At 33.4% G+C, this 18,695-nt stretch overlaps 1 protein-coding gene across 1 annotated transcript in view; it reads right to left on the bottom strand.

Moving 5' to 3' along the window:
• Window positions 1–349: 349 nt before the first annotated feature.
• Window positions 350–18,695, bottom strand: part of LOC149792359 (mitochondrial glutathione transporter SLC25A40-like) — a 41,574-nt gene continuing 23,228 nt past the window's right edge. The window contains exons 7-9 of the mRNA XM_089970936.1: window positions 9,055–9,136; window positions 6,146–6,223; window positions 350–3,373 (exon numbers count right to left, since the gene is read on the bottom strand). Coding sequence (XP_089827062.1) covers window positions 3,183–3,373; window positions 6,146–6,223; window positions 9,055–9,136 — 351 coding nt within the window. The 3' untranslated portion in view covers window positions 350–3,182. The remainder of the gene's footprint in view (window positions 3,374–6,145; window positions 6,224–9,054; window positions 9,137–18,695) is intronic.

Below are 18,695 nucleotides of genomic sequence, written 5' to 3'. Positions count from 1 at the left end.
AATCAAGGTCAGTGATATAATTTTCCATGTAGTCATCTAATTATACCCCTCTAACACTGTTTACTGCATATACAAATTTAATCCATCTGTAAACTGCAGAGACCAATACCTGCTGTTGCATAATACACAGGAAGATCAGGGTCTATGCTGTTTGTAATTGGGCTCAACTTAAGAGGATATTTGGTATTTAAATTATCTGATTTGCCTGAAGAAGGCTGTACTAATAAATATTCTGCTCCAGACCTTGCTCCAAGAAAGTTTTAGTCTACACCCAATGTCTACCTGAGTTTCATTTAACACTCCCTTCTTTCTATCAATTATATTTTCATTCCAAACTAACAACAGAACATTCTGTAGCATAATTTCTTTATTATATTTAAAATGTTATTTTCCATACAAAACATTATACTGGACTCATTTTCCATACAACAAACCACAACGTACTCATTATTATCCATACAACAATCCATACAAAATTTATTTTTTCCATACAAAAAAAAAATTATGGATTCAATCTTTTCCATGCATAAATAAACAATCAATACGATAATTACAAGAAATTATAATTAAAAAGTATTCGCGATAAATTTCATTTTGCTGTATGCATATTAAAGAAATGAATGAGAACTCATAAAACTGAGCTCTTATGGTTAAATGGTACACTTAACATAACACTAGCTATATCATGCCAATGGGAATTAAGTCGCTCCCACAAGGGACACTGCTGACCAGGACTGGCCAGGGTAAGTATGATAGCCATGACCCTTAGATAACATGTCTGAAGCTATACCAACTAAGCAGCCATGGCTTCTGCAAGTTACATCCAAATAATCAGTACATATTTAATTTTGTTGAGACATGATACAAAACAAAGCATAAGAGAACTACAATTAGTTTCTTCACCTAATTCAGTTACTTTTATTCTTTATTTTAAATTTTTTAAAGACCTTAACCTTGATTCAGACAAAAGAGATACTCAAAAGTCTAAGATCTTCAACTTTGGTAAATAAATCCTGTAACTGGTAATTGACTGACACATGTGGTGCAGGATTTTGCACCAAAATTGGTCCTAAAGAACTCTTTACTACTGAAGCAATATTTCAAAGAGCAATAGTACACTTCCTGTTCTCTCAAAATGAAGTTCGCATATATGTATGAAATAACAGTCTGTATAAAACATGCAGCAAATAACTAGTTGTTTATCCGTATGTGCATACTGTATACACAAATGCAAACAGTATTATATCGAGATCCTCCATTACATTTTTTTCTATTTATTTTTTACGATTTAAAGACAATAGAACAGGCCTTGTAGTCAACATAGAGACCTTATAGTCAATATAAACCAGGTTCCACAGTCAACATATATGACCACATACATCAGCATCTACCAGATCCTTTTGTCAACACAGATGACCACATAATCAGCATCTACCAGATCCTTTTGTCAACATAATCAAGACCCAGCAGTCAACAATGACCAGACCACATAGTCAATATAGACTGTGTCCCATAGTCATGAAACTTTTTGAACACAAAACGTGAATACAATCTTTAATTCCAAAACTTTGATCTTCTAAAGCTCCACCTGCATTGAGGTTAGAATAAACAAAAATAATGTTAGCATTATCTTATTGTTACTATCTATATGTAGATGTTGAATTTCTACAACTATGAATCAGTCTGACTTAAAGGTTTTAGTTTTGAGTCTGAATTCAGTTCTTGTGCTCAGTCTGTTTGGTTTTTTGTTTTTTTGATTTGCTTCAGGACCAGGTCCCACAGTCACTATACTCAGTCAGTTTTGTGACACTGACCTGGATCCATAGTCACTAAGCTTAGTCAGACTTGTGATTTCAGAACTTGACTCCACAGTCACTACATTCAGTCAGCTCTGTGACATCCTGACCTGGCCCATTAATCATAAAATTCTAAGTCAGTATTGTGACTTCAGGAAATGGCCTGTAGTCATGAAATTCTGTCAGTTTTTTTTTTACTTCAGTACTTGTCTTCATGGACATGAAATTCTCAACAAGAATGATGACTTCAGAACCTGAACCCATAATCACTGTGCTCAGTCAGTCCTGTGACTTCAGGTCTTGTCTCCATTGTCTTAAACTTTTCAGTCAGTTTTGTATCATTTGGACGTGGCTCTATAGTCACCCAATTTTGTGCCTTCTGGGTCTAGCCCCATAGCCATGATATTGTTTGTTAATTTTTCAGAACCTGACCCTGTAGGCACAAAAATCTCAGAGAACAACTAAATGTCACCAGGTCTGAAAACTTATGACACATAACTTGTATCTTGCACTCCAAGTATTAATTTTAATATTTGGAGTCAATTTTTGGGGTGCTCAATCAATTTCTTAATTTGGGGGTCAGATCTGGTGATATAATCTGATGTTTGCTGTTTAAAGTGAACTCGGATACAAAATATCCATCATGGTTCTGCTTAAGAGTGTATTGGTTAAGATATGTCAATAACATAGGAAAACTGTGCTAGTTAAGATTTTGAAATCCAAAATACAATGCATTTACCATGCTATGATTATGCTATGTTGCCCTTTCTAGTTGACAAATTATACACTGCTCTATTCCACAAAGGACTGTAATACACTCAATGGGCAAGGGAATTTACTGAATTCCACTTAAAATCAAAGGCAAAATAAGAGGTCTAATACAAGATCATGGATTGTTGCTTGTATTGTTCCTCAAGGACTCACAGTAAGTGGTAACTCAAATTCTTTCAATCAAAGTGTACGATCCCTGAAAACAGTACTCCTCATCAGGGTAAGACAGTGTAGGAAGGTGTAAATCAGTGGCAACTACGCTGACATAAATGGACAAATGGTAATACATTCACTGTAATCTTCTTAACTTATACTGCTTACCGAGGTTTGTAATACTGTTTTCCCCAAGAAATATAAATTAACTGTTCTGTTGACGACATACATTGATAACACATTTTTTCATGATCATGTAACATGATTTACAATATTTTTTTGTGAAGCAAACTCCATTTACAACAGAAAAATAAAACTGTGTCCATACAGTGGTGATGCTGTGCAACACTGATGCAGCAAATAATAAAGATGGCAGAAAAATATTCTGGTTTAAGCCAACAAATGCACTGAAATAATAATGATTTTACACTTCATCCTCAAGCCATGTCATTTCTTTCATGTCTAAGAATTAGTGTCTGGAATTACACTGTCAATGTTTGAAATTACATTGTCTCTGGTTGTCAAAGAAGTTCTATGGACAGGAAGGCCCTCCTGTTCTGAGTTCAATTTTTTGAAGAAAGATTTGAAGAATTCATACGAGCTTATCATAATGGCACAGGCAGGAGCCACTTTCAATATCCGAGGAGCCAAACCTGCCAAAAGAAAAAATGCGCAAATAAACTGATGTGCATTAAACTATATTAAATGTCAATATACTATTTATATAAGTGAAATAATCACATAGTTTTGTAAAATAAATGTCATTATACCATTCATGCCACAAAAATATAGCTAATAGTGCTAGGGAATAAACTTGTGGATAATATTTATACCACTAAAAATATTGAAAGTAGTGACTGGGAATAAATGTCTGGATAATATTTACACCACTGAAAACTTGTGTATATCTAACTTGCGATTGACCTTTGTCCATACTTAAGGGTAGAAGTTTGGGCCTACATGACTGATGTCTTTTTGTTTTGTAAACAACATATTTCATAGCTAATTCTTTTTCTACGATTTTAGATTATATTATAAAATCATTATTACCTGGGGGTAAACATGTTTACTTGAATTTGAGTTCAGGACAATGGTATTTCCATTGGGAAGAATCTGGTCTACCTAATGTTCTACACATTCTTTACAAAATTTCTTGCAAGAGACCTGACCTTGTTTACAGCTTAGAATATTCTGAAAATGAATTTGATGGGAAAATGAAGATTATCCTGGTTCTGTTATGGAGTCTAAGATTTTAACATATTAAACAGAATTACTCATTCCATATCTTACCATCTGTCTCAGTGGAATCAATTTTAGTTGTAATCAGTTATAATTTGAGAGGATTCATTTTGTTAAGTATTCATTGGAATTAAAAAAAGTGTTCAATAACACTTTCAGACTAAATCACTATCTTGGATTAAGAATTCATTCAAGGATATTTTGGATTACAATGTATATCATTATGATACATCAATACTGTTAGCATGTCAACAGTTCCAGGCTACTGGTACATCGTCATACATTCATGACTGCAATTCATTCAGAACTCCACATTTGGATTTCTAATATAACTTTATGGGCTATTTAGAATTAATTCACAGTCCTTTTAAGTTCTTTGTTCTAAATTTTCAATCTGTTTTCAAGGAAAATGAATAATTTGTTGAATCTAACTAGACTTGCTGGTTTTCACTCTTTTCTTTTACTTAGTTTAAGACCACAGAGTCATAACAAAACATACAAAGCAGTGTTGGCAAAGAATGTCATTATACTTTTTATGTCACTGAAAATATACCAAGTTGTGATGGGGAATACCCACTGAAAACCGAGAAAGTAATGCTTGTAAATAGCAGAGTACTTCTTTATCAGCCATAATGGCCCTTGCAACATAGAGTCAAAGACTTTTCATGGTCAAAACATTTATTTTTAAGCAATATAACTGCACACAACTTAGAAAGAATGCTAACAATGGTACATAGAGTCCACAGAGTTTCAGAATAAAGTCAACAATTCTGGAATTATTTTTTTTAAAACCTAGACCTACGAAATGCCACTGATGTTCAATGGACTTTGGGATATGTGGGCAGAGACATAGAAATCTTATACACATCAGCTTCATGTTAGAAGTCATATCTGCCTAGGTTTTCATCTCCTTGAGTTTATCAATTTTAAGCAAAACATTCTAAATTCATCCCGTTTGTCAGTATTTCATTCATTTTATGCTTTTCGCTCTTGCTGTGGGACTTCAAGGGCACTTCCACTGAATGCTCTAGTGTAGGTTGACATAACTATACATTCCTAGTTATGCTAATGGTGGGAACTTTAGAGGTAAAGTCAAATGCATTGACAATTTCAGCAGCGTTGTCAGATCATGGCAATCTAACATTTTGTACTAGTTCATATTTCTTCACAGATTTTAACTGAATAAAAAATAATACTACATTCTATAATCAAATAGATGCAGCATTTAGTTTCTTAACAGATAGTCTAATGCATATTACCAGTCAAATGCAAAGTTCCTTACTAGCTAGTCTGATGTGAGGTAAAATGTCCAACATAGTCTATATTTACTTACTAGCTAGTCTAATGTGAGTTACCAGTTAGATGCAGTCTATAGTTCCCTACTAGCTAGTCTAATGTGAATTGCCAGTTAGATGCAGTTCACAGTTCCTTACTAGCTAGTCTAATGTGAGTTACCAGTTAGATACAGTTCATAGTTCCTTAGTAACTAGTCTAATGAGAATTACCAGTTAGATACAGTCTAAATTTCCTTACTAGCTAGTCTAATGTTAGTTATCAGTTAGATGCAGTCTATAGTTCCCTACTAGCTAGTCTAATGTGAGTTACCAGTTAGATGCAGTTCATAGTTCCTTAGTAGCTAGTCTAATGTGAGTTACCAGTTAGATGCAGTTCATAGTTTCTTACTAGCTAATCTGATGTGAATTACCAGTTAGATGCAGTCTAAATTTCCTTACTAGCTAATGTGAGTTACCAGTTAGCTGCAATCTATAGTTCCCTACTAGCTAGTCTAATGTGAGTTACCAGTTAGCTGCAGTCTATAGTTCCCTACTAGCTAGTCTAATGTGAATTACCAGTTAGATGCAGTCTATAGTTTCCTACTAGCTAGTCTAATGTGAATTACCAGTTAGCTGCAGTCTATAGTTCCCTACTAGCTAGTCTAATGTGAATTACCAGTTAGATGCAGTCTATAGTTCCCTACTAGCTAGTCTAATGTGAGTTACCAGTTAGATGCAGTTCATAGTTCCTTACTAGCTAGTCTAATGCGAGCTGCCATTTAGATGTAGTCTATAGTTCCCTACTAGCTAGTCTAATGTGAATTACCAACTCAATACAGTGTAAAGTGCTTATAGTTCCATACTAGCTAGTCTAATGTGAATTACCAACTCAATACAGTGTAAAGTGCTTACCAGCCAAGAGACCATGCATTCCTTGAGATCTGTAAAGACGCTGAATCAGCACCCATGTTGAAGACACTTCCTTCTTATCTACAGCAACAAAATTAGTTTGTGCAGAAAATTCTTAAACATATTTCCATGACGTATGACAGGTAATTACAAAGTTATGACAATATTTATCGAATAAAATTAACTATACTACCGTTAGTGGCAGGATTTAGGTGCTTACTAACTTAAATTTAATATATACAGTGATGCAACATGAAGGTGACAGTAATATATGTTTGCCTGAATGTATGTCATCGTTGAACAGGACAAAATGACTAGCTGCTATTGCAACTAAAAAAGGAGTAGCCACTGTATCAAGTGAAACATTTGCAAACAAATACTGTGTCACACAAACATCTAGTGACTTGTTTTAGTATACCAAAATAAGGCACAAAAAAGGTTTGCAAATTTTATCTGTTACTATAGTGTAAACGAGCTGAAAGACTCATAAAAAAACTAGAGTTTAATAGTACAACAAGACATTACAGACTCTATAATGATGATGCAATATGCTCTATTGACAATAAACATTTCTGACAAGTTGCTGCTTCTGATATCAATCACTAGAAATCAAAGCGAGGCAATCACTGCTGGGTTCATGTTCTTTATTGACTTGGAAGTGGAGATTTGTTTTGAAAAGTCTTATTAATATAACATCATGTACATTAATCTGACTAAAATCTGATCTCCACTGTCCTACATGAAGATCTGACAGCAACAGCTAAAGGTTCATGTTCTGGTGACTTTTGAATTAGCCAATGGAAAAGCAGCTTTCTGAAATCTGAAAGTGAAATCTGAAAGTTTTGCACACAATGATGCTCTTTAGCCATGCCACTCAGTTTCCCAAATGTTAAGATATAAGACTTCATCTCATTGGCTGCTAAAATTAGAGACTGGTAACATCATAGATCACCAAAACAAGACTCCTAAGTGGTCGCTGTCAGATCTTCATGTAAGAAAGTGGAGATGTCATGTACTTATAGTGTTGATAAACAAATATAAGCATTCAGAATACATACATCTATACTACTACTACTAATAGTAATCAACCCATTCCCCAATGTTTTTTTACACACAAAAAAAATAACACATCCAAGCAATGGAAAAATATCTCTCAGAAATTGGCTTTTTGCTAAAAGTTTCTTTTGAAATGTAATTTATCTTATTTTTTTGCACTAAACCAATTTTGGCAAATTCTTTTTAAGTTTTAATAATATTTGTCAAATCATGTTTAGATGTATATACAGTTTAGCTAACATAGCATGTTTAGGGGTAAGTAGTTTAAATAAAGTTTAATTACAATCAGTGGAAAAACATCCACTATACTTCCAGATTCTGATGGTAGCACCAACCCCCATTTGTCAAACTTAAATTTAAAATAAAATTTTCCTTAGTCCCACTAGACTAATACCAATGTACATATTTTAGTCTGTAGTGAAATCTACTAGTCTCTGTCTAACGAACTAATGCTAGTTTCAAACCCTGAAAATGTCTACATAAAACCTATTTTTAGAATCCTGGATCAAAGTTTGACAATTTTGATTTAAAGTAACATTATTCTATTGTTTTGGTATGTTAATTAAAATTACATCATTTTAAAGTTTGGTATTTTAATTAAAATAACATTATTCTGTAGTTTTATTACTTTGATTAAAACATTATTCTATAGTCTGATATTATAATTAAAATAACATCATTCTATAGGTTTTGGTATTTTAATTAAAACAACATTACTCTACGGTTTTGGTATTTACAGCTACTACAGACCCGATGAATGCAACATTTCGATAATCTAGAGAAAGAGCATCACATGAAATACTTTATTAGTCTCGGGCTGACAGATACCTAAATAAGCATCATGTGAAATTCAAATACTTTATTAGCATCGGGTTGACAGATACCAAAATGAGCAACAAACAAAATACTTTATTAGCATCGGTTTGACAGATACCTAAACGAGCATCACACGAAATACTTTATTAGCATTGGGTTGACAGACACTTAAATGACATCACATGAAATACTTTATTAGCATCGCTTTGACAGATACCTAAACGAGCATCACATGAAATATTTTATTAGCATTGGCTTGACAGATACCTAAACAAACATCACATGAAATACTTTATTAGCCTCGGACTGACAGATACCTAAATGATTTACCAGAAGAATCACCTTCCATAAATTCTCTACATTTATTGGTTCATAGTATATGATGCATACTAAAGGTCATAAAAGACATGATCAAAGTCTTAGATTTTACATAAAAAATCTCCATCAGATGCATGATGAATAATTAAAGAGAACAGGAAGAAATAGCTTCCAACTGTAACCTTCTAAATGAAATGATATGTTAGAAAATCACAGAGTATTTGATATTCATTTGGGCTGCCAATTCATTTTCTCACACGAGAACAATTACATAATTTTACTTTGTTAAATCTGTCAGACAGCGAAACAGTGTGTTTAAGAAACTTGGCAGGTTTTCACCATAAAACACAGACCAAGTTGAAAATGTCTTACCACCAAAATTCTAACACAGGTCCTGACAAATATACCTGAATACAAAGAAAACCTGCTTATAAAGACCACTTTTAAATGGTTCCCTCAGTGGTCATAATATAAATGTTAACCTTTGCTGTATTCTATCTCAATAAAATTCTTTACTTTACTCCATGTTTTGCAATCATGTCATGATGTTGGACAACAACAAAAATGTTTTTGATATAAAATATGGTTTCACAGAATGCTGCATCTTTCACCCATGGACCCTATATATCAACTTGATTTCTTACACACAGTACAGAATCTGCTAAACACAGATACCTGCTGTATTCTGTTAGCAAAGAATTACATAGACTATTGATATTTACCTTTTGAAAAGACTATCTGCCCTAGCTCAATCTGTCTGTGTGTCTTGATGACATCAAAGGGCAGTGTTATCACAGCAGCTATCTGTTTAAAAAGAAAGTTAAAACAAGCATAGTTTGTAGCAACAGTAACAAAATTTATACAGTCAGGGAGCAAGCTGGGCTTCACCAAATTGTGATTTTTTTCTTTAGTGGCAACAAAACATATCATCTGGCAAGTTTTTGGGCAACAACATTTTCAGCTATTAAAACTGTATATACAATCATGGATTTGGAGTGGAGAAATATAAAGGCACCATGACAGGAAGCTGCAAACTTCGATATAAAATTGCAATGGGATCCATTGTAACATATACAAATCCTTTGTTCATATTGACAAACCACCCTAACATGGTGTTGATATGGTATAATCTGCTTAACCTGATGTCTGGCCTTAGTACTGAATGCCGTAATATAACCAAAATAGTTGTGCTACCCATCTAGCTACAATCAACCACCTCTGAAGGTGGGAACAGGAATGGCTACAATTGACCAGATGATGGAAATATCTTTAGTTATTAAAGATTTTTCTTACATATTATAATTCAAAAAGCAAATGTACTGCACAAATCAATAGAATAATTGACTTATATACCTCTTTTGTGAACAGATTGTTTACAATGTTTCCACCTAAAGTGTGTCAAATCCACTAATAAGCATTCCAGTTGTTGGATATTCGTGTGAGGGTATGATTATTGTATGCATAAAATCCAGACTGTAATGTATTTGTGTCCAGATATTTACATTATTTGATTTCAAGGATATTTACATTATTTGATTTGGAACAGTACTATAGACACAGACAATGTTTACATCACATAATAAGAAACATTAGCTTGTTGGAGCTATTTTACCAATTAAAAATTGTTGTAGTTGGATACCATTCTATCATTTGGGAGACCAGCATATGTCCACATTATTTTCTAAATAGAGTTGACTTTATTCACTCCTATAAGTTAACATTTAAACTATACTTGTCATAGGGTGGGGTTCATGGTATGGTCTACTCCCAACAGCCCTCTATCCATTGACTGATACCCTTAATTTTATTTATAATGAGCCCCTATGGCATAATTTGGCCACATTCCAATGGATGTAACCTTTTCTCCCAATGCCCCTTTGGCAGTCATTTAAAAAAATGGCTTCCAATATATTGAAAGTAATTGTAAAAAAAAAGAAGTTCCAGAAGGTGTGAAATGCAAAATTCATATAGTTGTCAACAATCAATAATGAGAATAATGCACCAAAAATTTGAAGACTCACTTGGTCCAATCAGAATCCCATAAAGTGATTTGTTAACATGTTATCCTATCAAAAATATGAAACTGCACACACTATATGGAAAGTGTACAGACTATATGACAAACAGGCATATTGTTATTACTAAAAGTCATTGTTACTGTGTGAAGGAGTCTGAACCCCACAGCCATTGATGGCTTGGAGTAAGAGGTCTTTTACTTCGTGGATTTATCTCCCTTGGCTTAAATATCGCAGCTTCATTTTAAAGCTGCAATGAGTGTATACTCAAGGGTAAAAATAGTTCTACATATCGGTATACATGGTAATAATAATGCAATTGCTGGTAATAATGATGCTATTGATGGTAGTAATACATGTACTCTTATAGCTGAAAGTAGTAAACTACTGATGGTAATAATAAAACTACTGCACGAAAGACAAGAGAGCATCAATAAATAATGGCCCAATTGCTCCTGCAAATTATTTGCTGATAAAAATACTGGATGCTGTCATGTAAACTGATAAAGTGCTAAGACACATAAACAACTTATCTTCTCTTGCCAGTTAGGAGGGTGGATGCGGTGGGATAATTGGTGCAGTGACGTAATCATTTCATATGCAAATATACCTGCTTTTTTGTGCCTAACTATACAATATATTCACCTCATAAACTTGATACTTTTAAATTCTTTCTATGAGAATCGCTGCTCAAACAAATTTCAATATATGTTAATTTTAAATGGAATAGCCATAATACATGCCAAAACCAAGGCTTTCCCACGTCTTTAATTTTAAACTAAATAACTCTAATGCATCCTAAAATTAAGCAGTTCCCACGTTCTTTTTAAATGGAATAACATGATGCATCACTAAAACAAGGGGCTTGCATGTGTTCATTTTCAATAGAAAGGCCCCAATGCATGACATAGAGTTCCCACATGTGTCAGTTGTATTTCATGCCAATCACATTTTGTTCCTACCTGTGTCAATTTTAAATCAGATAGCCATAACGCATGCAAAAATACATTTTTGTTGGTAAACAGCACTGCATTCATCCTGTAGACCATGAAATCCACGCAAGAAGTTCCCAAAATTATACTTTGGGAAATACCTATGATGGGATTAAAATCTATTCATGCCATTTACATAGATGCAAACAAAAATCCATTAAAAATTTCAGAATTTACCTTTTCTGATCTTTGCATATTTATGCTAACAACGGTTTTTATTTTTAAAACATACAAAAAGTTTTAAAGTGATTAAAAAGAAGCAATATTGGCCTGAATTCATAATGCACAATTCATGAACCAATAATATTTATAAGTGGATATTTGTTTACCAATTATAACTCAAAGAACAAATATATTTCCAAATCAACAAAACATCTCACAAAGTCTTAGACAGCATACCCCTATTTTGATGACATGTTTAAAATGTTTGCACCTTACATGTGTCAATTCCACTACTAAGCATCACAGTTGTTGGATATTCATGGAAGAGCATGATTAATGCAAGCAGATATTCTAGAGTTATTGTAGTATATTTGTGATGGGATATTTACATTATTTGATTTCGAACAGTACAGTGGACATGGAAATTTTTATTCTGAGTCAAAATCACATCACATAATAAGAAACACTGGCTTGTTGGAGTTATTTTACCATTTTAAAAAAATGCTGTGGTTAGATAAGATTCTGTCATTTGGATGAGTGGAATATGTCCACCTGCTTTTCTAAAGAGAGGTGAAATTATTTACCCCTAGAAGTTATCATTTAAAAAATACCTGTCATAGGGTGGGGTTCATGTTACAAGCACTCCCTCCCCCACACCATGCCTTCTACGCACTGAATGAAACCTTTAGTTTTATTTGTAATGGGCCCATGAGGTAAACTGCCATATTCCAACAGATGTAACCTTTTTCCCAATGCCCCATGGTCAGTCAATTAAAAAAGTGGCTGCCAAATGTTGATAGAAATAGCACCAAAAAAGTTTCAAAAGGCAAGTTAAGGAAAATTCTCATGTTCACAGCCTATCATCAAGAGAATACTGTGCAAGAATTTCATGGATTCACATAGATCAATCAGAATCATATCAAGTAATATGTTAACATGTTATCCTATCAAATATAGGAAACTACAAACCTATATGTAATGTGTACCGACTATGTGACAAAACAGACATAAATTACTAAAAGTCACTGTTACTGTATGAAGGTGTCTGAACCCCATAGCCATTGATGACTTGGAGTAAGAGGTCTTAAACTTCATGGATTTATCTCCCTTGGTTCAAATATCACAGCTTCATTTTAAAACTGCAATGAGTGTATCACAAGGGTAAAATATAAATGCATGGTAATAATAATTTGTTTTGTTGGTAATAATTATAATAATAATAATAATGGGGGTAATAATTTTATAATGGATAATAATGATATTGCTGGTAATAATGAAAATATTGCACAAAAGACTAAATAGCATCTATAAATGAGAAGTCCAATTTGCCATGGCAAATGTTTTGCTGATAAAATTACTGCATGCTATTGTGTATATATAAACAGATGAATGTGGTAAGGAACATTAGCAACTTATTTTATCTTGTCAGTTGGGGGGGGGAAGGTAATCATTTCATTAGCAAATATGTATGTCATATTTGTATGACTAACTATACAGTATATTATTTTTTCAAACATTCATACTTTTAAATTCTTTCTATCTGTGTAGCTGTTCAAACAAACTCCAAGATGTTAATTTTGAAGAAACAGCCTTAATACATGCCAAAAAAGTGGTATCAACACACAAGTTTAAAACAGATAGTCCTAATGCATGCTAAAAACAAGGGAGATCCTATGGGTCAATTTTAAATGGAACAATCCTAATGCGTCTCTAAACATTTGGTCTGCCCATGTGTTTAATTTAAATGGAATAGCCCTAATACATGACAAAAACAAGTAGTTACCATATGTGTCAGTTGTACTTCATGCCAATTACCAGGAGTTCCCACTTGTGTTAACTTAAAATGGGATAGCCATAATGCATGAGCAAAACAAAGAAATATTACATTTTTAATGTTATGTATATTTAATTGAATTGTTTGTCTGTTAGTTTTAAATTTTTTGTGTTATTTTGTTACATGTTATTGTAATGTAACATTGTTTGCTGGACCTGACCTTGTCCAAACTGAGTTCATTAGTACTTCAGCTGATTTACTTTTTTTCTTCTTTCATTTATGTAAACGACTAATAATACCTTCATTATTCTCTATGTGTATGAGCTTATTAACTGAATTATTATTCAGGTAAACAAGAAGTGCTAAATATGTTAATCAGGGTCAGGGTTTTGGAGATCCCCAAATGAATTTTATAGGTTACCGTGTTGTAGGTAAACAAGGCTCATTAGAACATTCTAGAACAGGGGTGGGAAAACTACGGCCCACCAAGGGTTTTCATGCGGCCTAGGAACAAGTCATCATTCGCACTGAATCTGTTTATGTTACTCTGTTTATCAAATAAATGTGCTTCTTTTGAAGTTTAAGTTCTTAAATATTAACAACATATTAACAAATGAAATTAGTTAGATGTTATTTAGAAAAACCTTTTGTTTTTGCTATCTCAAATATTAATTATTTTACTTAATGAACTACGCGGCCCGCAATAAGGTGCAAATTTGTGTATGTGGTACTTGCACTGGAAAGTTTGCCCACCTCTGTTCTAGAAGGTTATTTTCCATTAGGTAATGGTTGTCATTAGAAAATGCTAATGTGACCTGAGGTCAAGCAGAGAAATATGTTATCTTGTGACTATGAAGATTTTACCAGTTGTGCTTTTAACATCCAGCACTTTAAGTTGTATTATGTTATGATCAGTTTGGGCTGAATTTTATTTTCTTCAAATTATTTAATTTAAGTGATTATTTTCTCTGGAAATACAAAAGTGCTCTGACAAAATTCTTGGTTATAGAAATTTATTGTATTTTAAAATGAATTCAATCCTGGAATAGTATTTCTGCAATTCAACAAGAGATTGTTGACACATCGGCACTTCACTGCCCATAACAGACACGTCATCACCTCCAATTCTGGATCTCTTTGGGACTTGAAATGAGTTTTATTCAGGAGTTTTTATTACTAAGACTTGTGTCTTTAATTCTTGGATTTATTTTAGATTTAATTCACAATACCATATGTTCTTTTTATCTTATTTTTTACTTTGTATTCTAGGGAAATAAATTATTTGTTAAATTTGACAAAGCTTGTTGTCTTTACTCTTTTCTGTTACTTATTTTAAGAGCATAGACTTGTAACATTGGTAAGAAAACACTATATTCATACCATAGTCCAGAAATTCCCCAACTCATAGTACATGTATGAGAAATACCTATGATGGGATTAAAATCTATTCATAACATCTACATAGATGCATACAAACATGTGTATAACAGGCATACTCTTATTACTAAACGTCACTGTTACTGTATGAAGGTTTCTGAACCCCACAGCCATTGATGACTTGGAGTAAGAGGTCTTAAACTTCATGAATTTATCTCCCTTGGCTTAAATATCACAGCTTCATATTAAAGCTGCAATGAGTGTATACTCAAGGGTAAAAATAGTTTGATATATGCATGGTAATAATAATGCAATTCCTGGTAATAATATTGCTATGCTATTGATGGTAATAACACTACTATATGTGATGTGATTTGGATTTTTAATGTAGCTTTAACAATTTTTCAGTCATATCACTACGATGTCTGCAATGTGGCAGTTTATAGTGATGTCTAGCACTAGGCATCATGCCACAGACATGTAGCGTAATGTCACACCCTGTCACATTATTCTGACACCAAGCCAACCAGTCCAAACACTAACCTCTTAATGCTGAGCGCCAAGCAAGGCATTTTTGTAAGTCTTTGGTTTGACTTGGTCGGGGATCAAACCCACGACCTACCACATCCAAGGCGGACGCTCTCACCACTAGGCCACTGGAGCGTTTAACACTACTATAGCTGGTAAAAATATTGCTATGCTATTTATGGCAACAAGAATACTATAGCTGGTAAAAATATTGATATGGTATTGATGGTAATAACACTACAATTGCTGATAAAAATGTTATTGCTGGTAATTAAGTGTCTGTGTGTTTGTATGTGTGATTTGGATTTGCAACATAGCTTTCATAATTATTAATATTAAAGCTACAATGAGTGTATACTCAAGGGTAAAAATAGTTCTATAAACATGGTAATACTAATAATACAACTGCTGGTAACAATAATGCTATTGATGTTATTAATACTAATATTGGTGATAGTAATAATGCTATTGCTGGTAATATTAAAACTTGCACAAAAGACTAAAGAGCATTTGATCTTTGCTTATTTATGCTTCCAAGAGTTTTTGTTTACAAGTTTAAAAGTGTGTAAATGATAAGCTGCAATGGCGTGAAAATCTAATAAGTCATCTACATATGATCTACCAAATTTAATTTTTCTATCTCCTGTTTTTGTTCACCTCAGGTCAAGTTCAATGTGTATACAGTATATTAAAAAAAAAAAAAAAACACACCCATGCCAATGGCCCAAAACTGTGATCAAGTCATCAACATATACATAAAAAATTTCTATGTAAATTTCTTCATTCGTCTGCGATGAATGGCTTTTCCATAATCCTTTTAACAAGTTTTCTGTACAGGTGTACTGTTGGATTGACTGGGCCAAAGGAAGACTATCCCTGACCCCATCTCCCTTTGGAAGTAGTGGGGGCAAATGAACAATACAAGCAGTTTCATGCTTTTAATTAGCTAATGATGAATTATAAATCTTGGTAACATGGGAACAGTTTTTTCATTTTCCGATAAGAGAGGTCGATATTTCGTACTGGGTTAAACTGGAAAATTTGTGATGATATTACATCAGATCAATTTTATACTAGGTATAACAATCAAATATGAAAATTAGAGTAGTTCATATTTAAAAAAGAAAAAACACGTTACAATTGCTCCAGAAAATTGGCAAATTTATGCAGGAAGATGTAAGATGAAACGATTCATCAATATATTTTTGTACGAATACTTTTGCTGTATCAATGCACATTGATACACTCAGCAGGTGGTGAATTGATACACAATGATACTTACAGTATGCAAATTAGTTTAGTCTTAAGCAGTAATAAATAATTACTAGCTGTTTGTCTTGTTATTCTTTAAATTAAGAATTCATCTGAAACAGCTGTTGCAGACAGAGGCATTCATTTTTGTCAGTAAAAATAAAAAGACTATGATCACACTCACTCACCTTTTTAAAAAAAATGTGGCATGCCCGCATGCATCTTTACTAGCCAAGGTTACAATATGTTAACCCTACCTACACCTTGGCAGATAGATCAGGTATTTAAATGCTTTGTCCTAGTGACCTCTATTGAATATCATGAGTTGTCTCACTTAGTATGTAATGCCAACTAACCAGATGCATGTTAACGGTGATGCATTATACATGGGCTGAAAATGGAAGCAATTGACTTCAAAAGGAAACCTTTCAAGTTTAACATCAGAATATGACAACATACCAGAGAGAAGACATTACAGGTTTATTTGAGTTAAAGGATGTATTTGTACAAACATTTGTACAAACACAGATTGGCAGTGGAAAAATGCTTTATGAGTCCATTCCATTTGTGTGCTACTTATTTTGATCATGTTGGAACAGTGTTCAAATTTGAACAGTTTGATTTTGATTCAATGTAGTGGCTTGCCATCGCATCCAATGAAATTAACAGACCCTAAGCAATGAAATATCTGAATGATCCACCAAGGTGTAGATTGGGTTAACACACATTTGAACCATGGCTAAAGAAGATGGCCTGCATGTCACAGAATAAATTGCCTAAGTTTCATAATGATTTATTCAAAGTATGAAACAAAATACATCAAGAAGTTCAACAGAAAGCATTAACCAACACCTGAAATTGTTGATGATGCTACCAGCACTGAAGAGTGACGGCTTTGTTTTTCTGTCTCATTAACACAGTCTCCACAAAAAATGTATTTAAGAACTGCATAATTCCCACTGGCAGACCTGCCAACCCTAGCAAGACCTAATCAGTAAGGCAGTCAATTTTTTCAATAACCTGGACCAGTTTTAAGTAAGGTGCAACAAAATATAATGTACTTATAATATCAAGCTGGAAAACATGCATTTATAAGTCTAAAAGTGTGATTCAAGACTGAAGCAATTATGGCAAACATTGTCTTCAACTCAAATGTTTGTAAAGTTTACTTAAACCTAAAATTAACTGCAGTACAATTTCACAAACTGCAATTCTAAGGAGCTCAATGGCTTCTTAATATCTCTAAACCTAACATAATCCTCAAAAACAAAACCACATGGGCTGTGGTGATGGCAATTATCTTTCCTGCCATGTGATGTATTCAAATCAATATATCCACTAAACATGACTCTTTCCCTTCTTGAATTTTCCTCCCAAGAATCTGAATATTTATTCTTCTGTACTATTACCATTTTAAAAATAAAGAACTAAGCCACAACTTGATCATGCTGATGTTTACATCACATAATATGTGCAGTTAAAAGCATCTGAGGTATTCCGCTTTAATTGGTCTGGTTCCCTGACCAATTCCACTGAATCTAATATGAAACCTGGATCTGAATCAAATGTGGACAAGCTGGTATTCAGATTTTACTGCAAAAAATTTATATTTCTGTAAATTGTGCTTTTATTCTGTAAGTCTGTATTTTAAGTGTTATTTCCTTAAGACTTCAGGCAAAATCGTAAGGGTTGGCAGGTCTACACTGGGCGTCATATCTGTAATAAAGGCAATTTGACACCTTAGTGATTACATGTAATTACTGACTGCAATGAATGTTAAACAGGTTAAATCAAGTTACTGCAATCCCTCATTATAGCAACGTCCATAGAAGCCATGAAGAATACAGCCTTATAATCATATCACCTTGTAAATAAGTATCAAATTCATACAGTTTCACTATATCATACTTATAAAATGAACCATGTTATTATGATGGGCTAAGAAGTGATGCTGTTGCTGTGGGTTTGACTTCATTTTTCAGCACATGACAGGCAATAGATGGTGGCAGATGAACGCAGGTAAACCCTGGTAAGAACTGAACTATGTTAAGCTACTGGCAAGCTTTCTCACGTACCCATATTGACCAAACCTAAGACTCAAACCCATGTAGCCAGAGATGTGATGGCTTTGTAGTGAATGGGTGCTGATTTTCTTTAGTCTACCTGTCTTTAAAAAAAAATGGTTAAATTTTGTACGCCTACTGGGTTCAGTCAGCAGTAAATTTGTGCAACAACCTCCTATTTTTTTAAAACCAGATATATCA

Source organism: Sinohyriopsis cumingii, chromosome 9 (assembly GCF_028554795.1).
Source record: "Sinohyriopsis cumingii isolate HCF-2022 chromosome 9, ASM2855479v2, whole genome shotgun sequence".
NCBI lineage: Eukaryota > Metazoa > Mollusca > Bivalvia > Unionida > Unionidae > Sinohyriopsis > Sinohyriopsis cumingii.
Note: the sequence above shows the minus strand (reverse complement) of the source record. Positions and strands in the feature narration are given on the sequence as shown.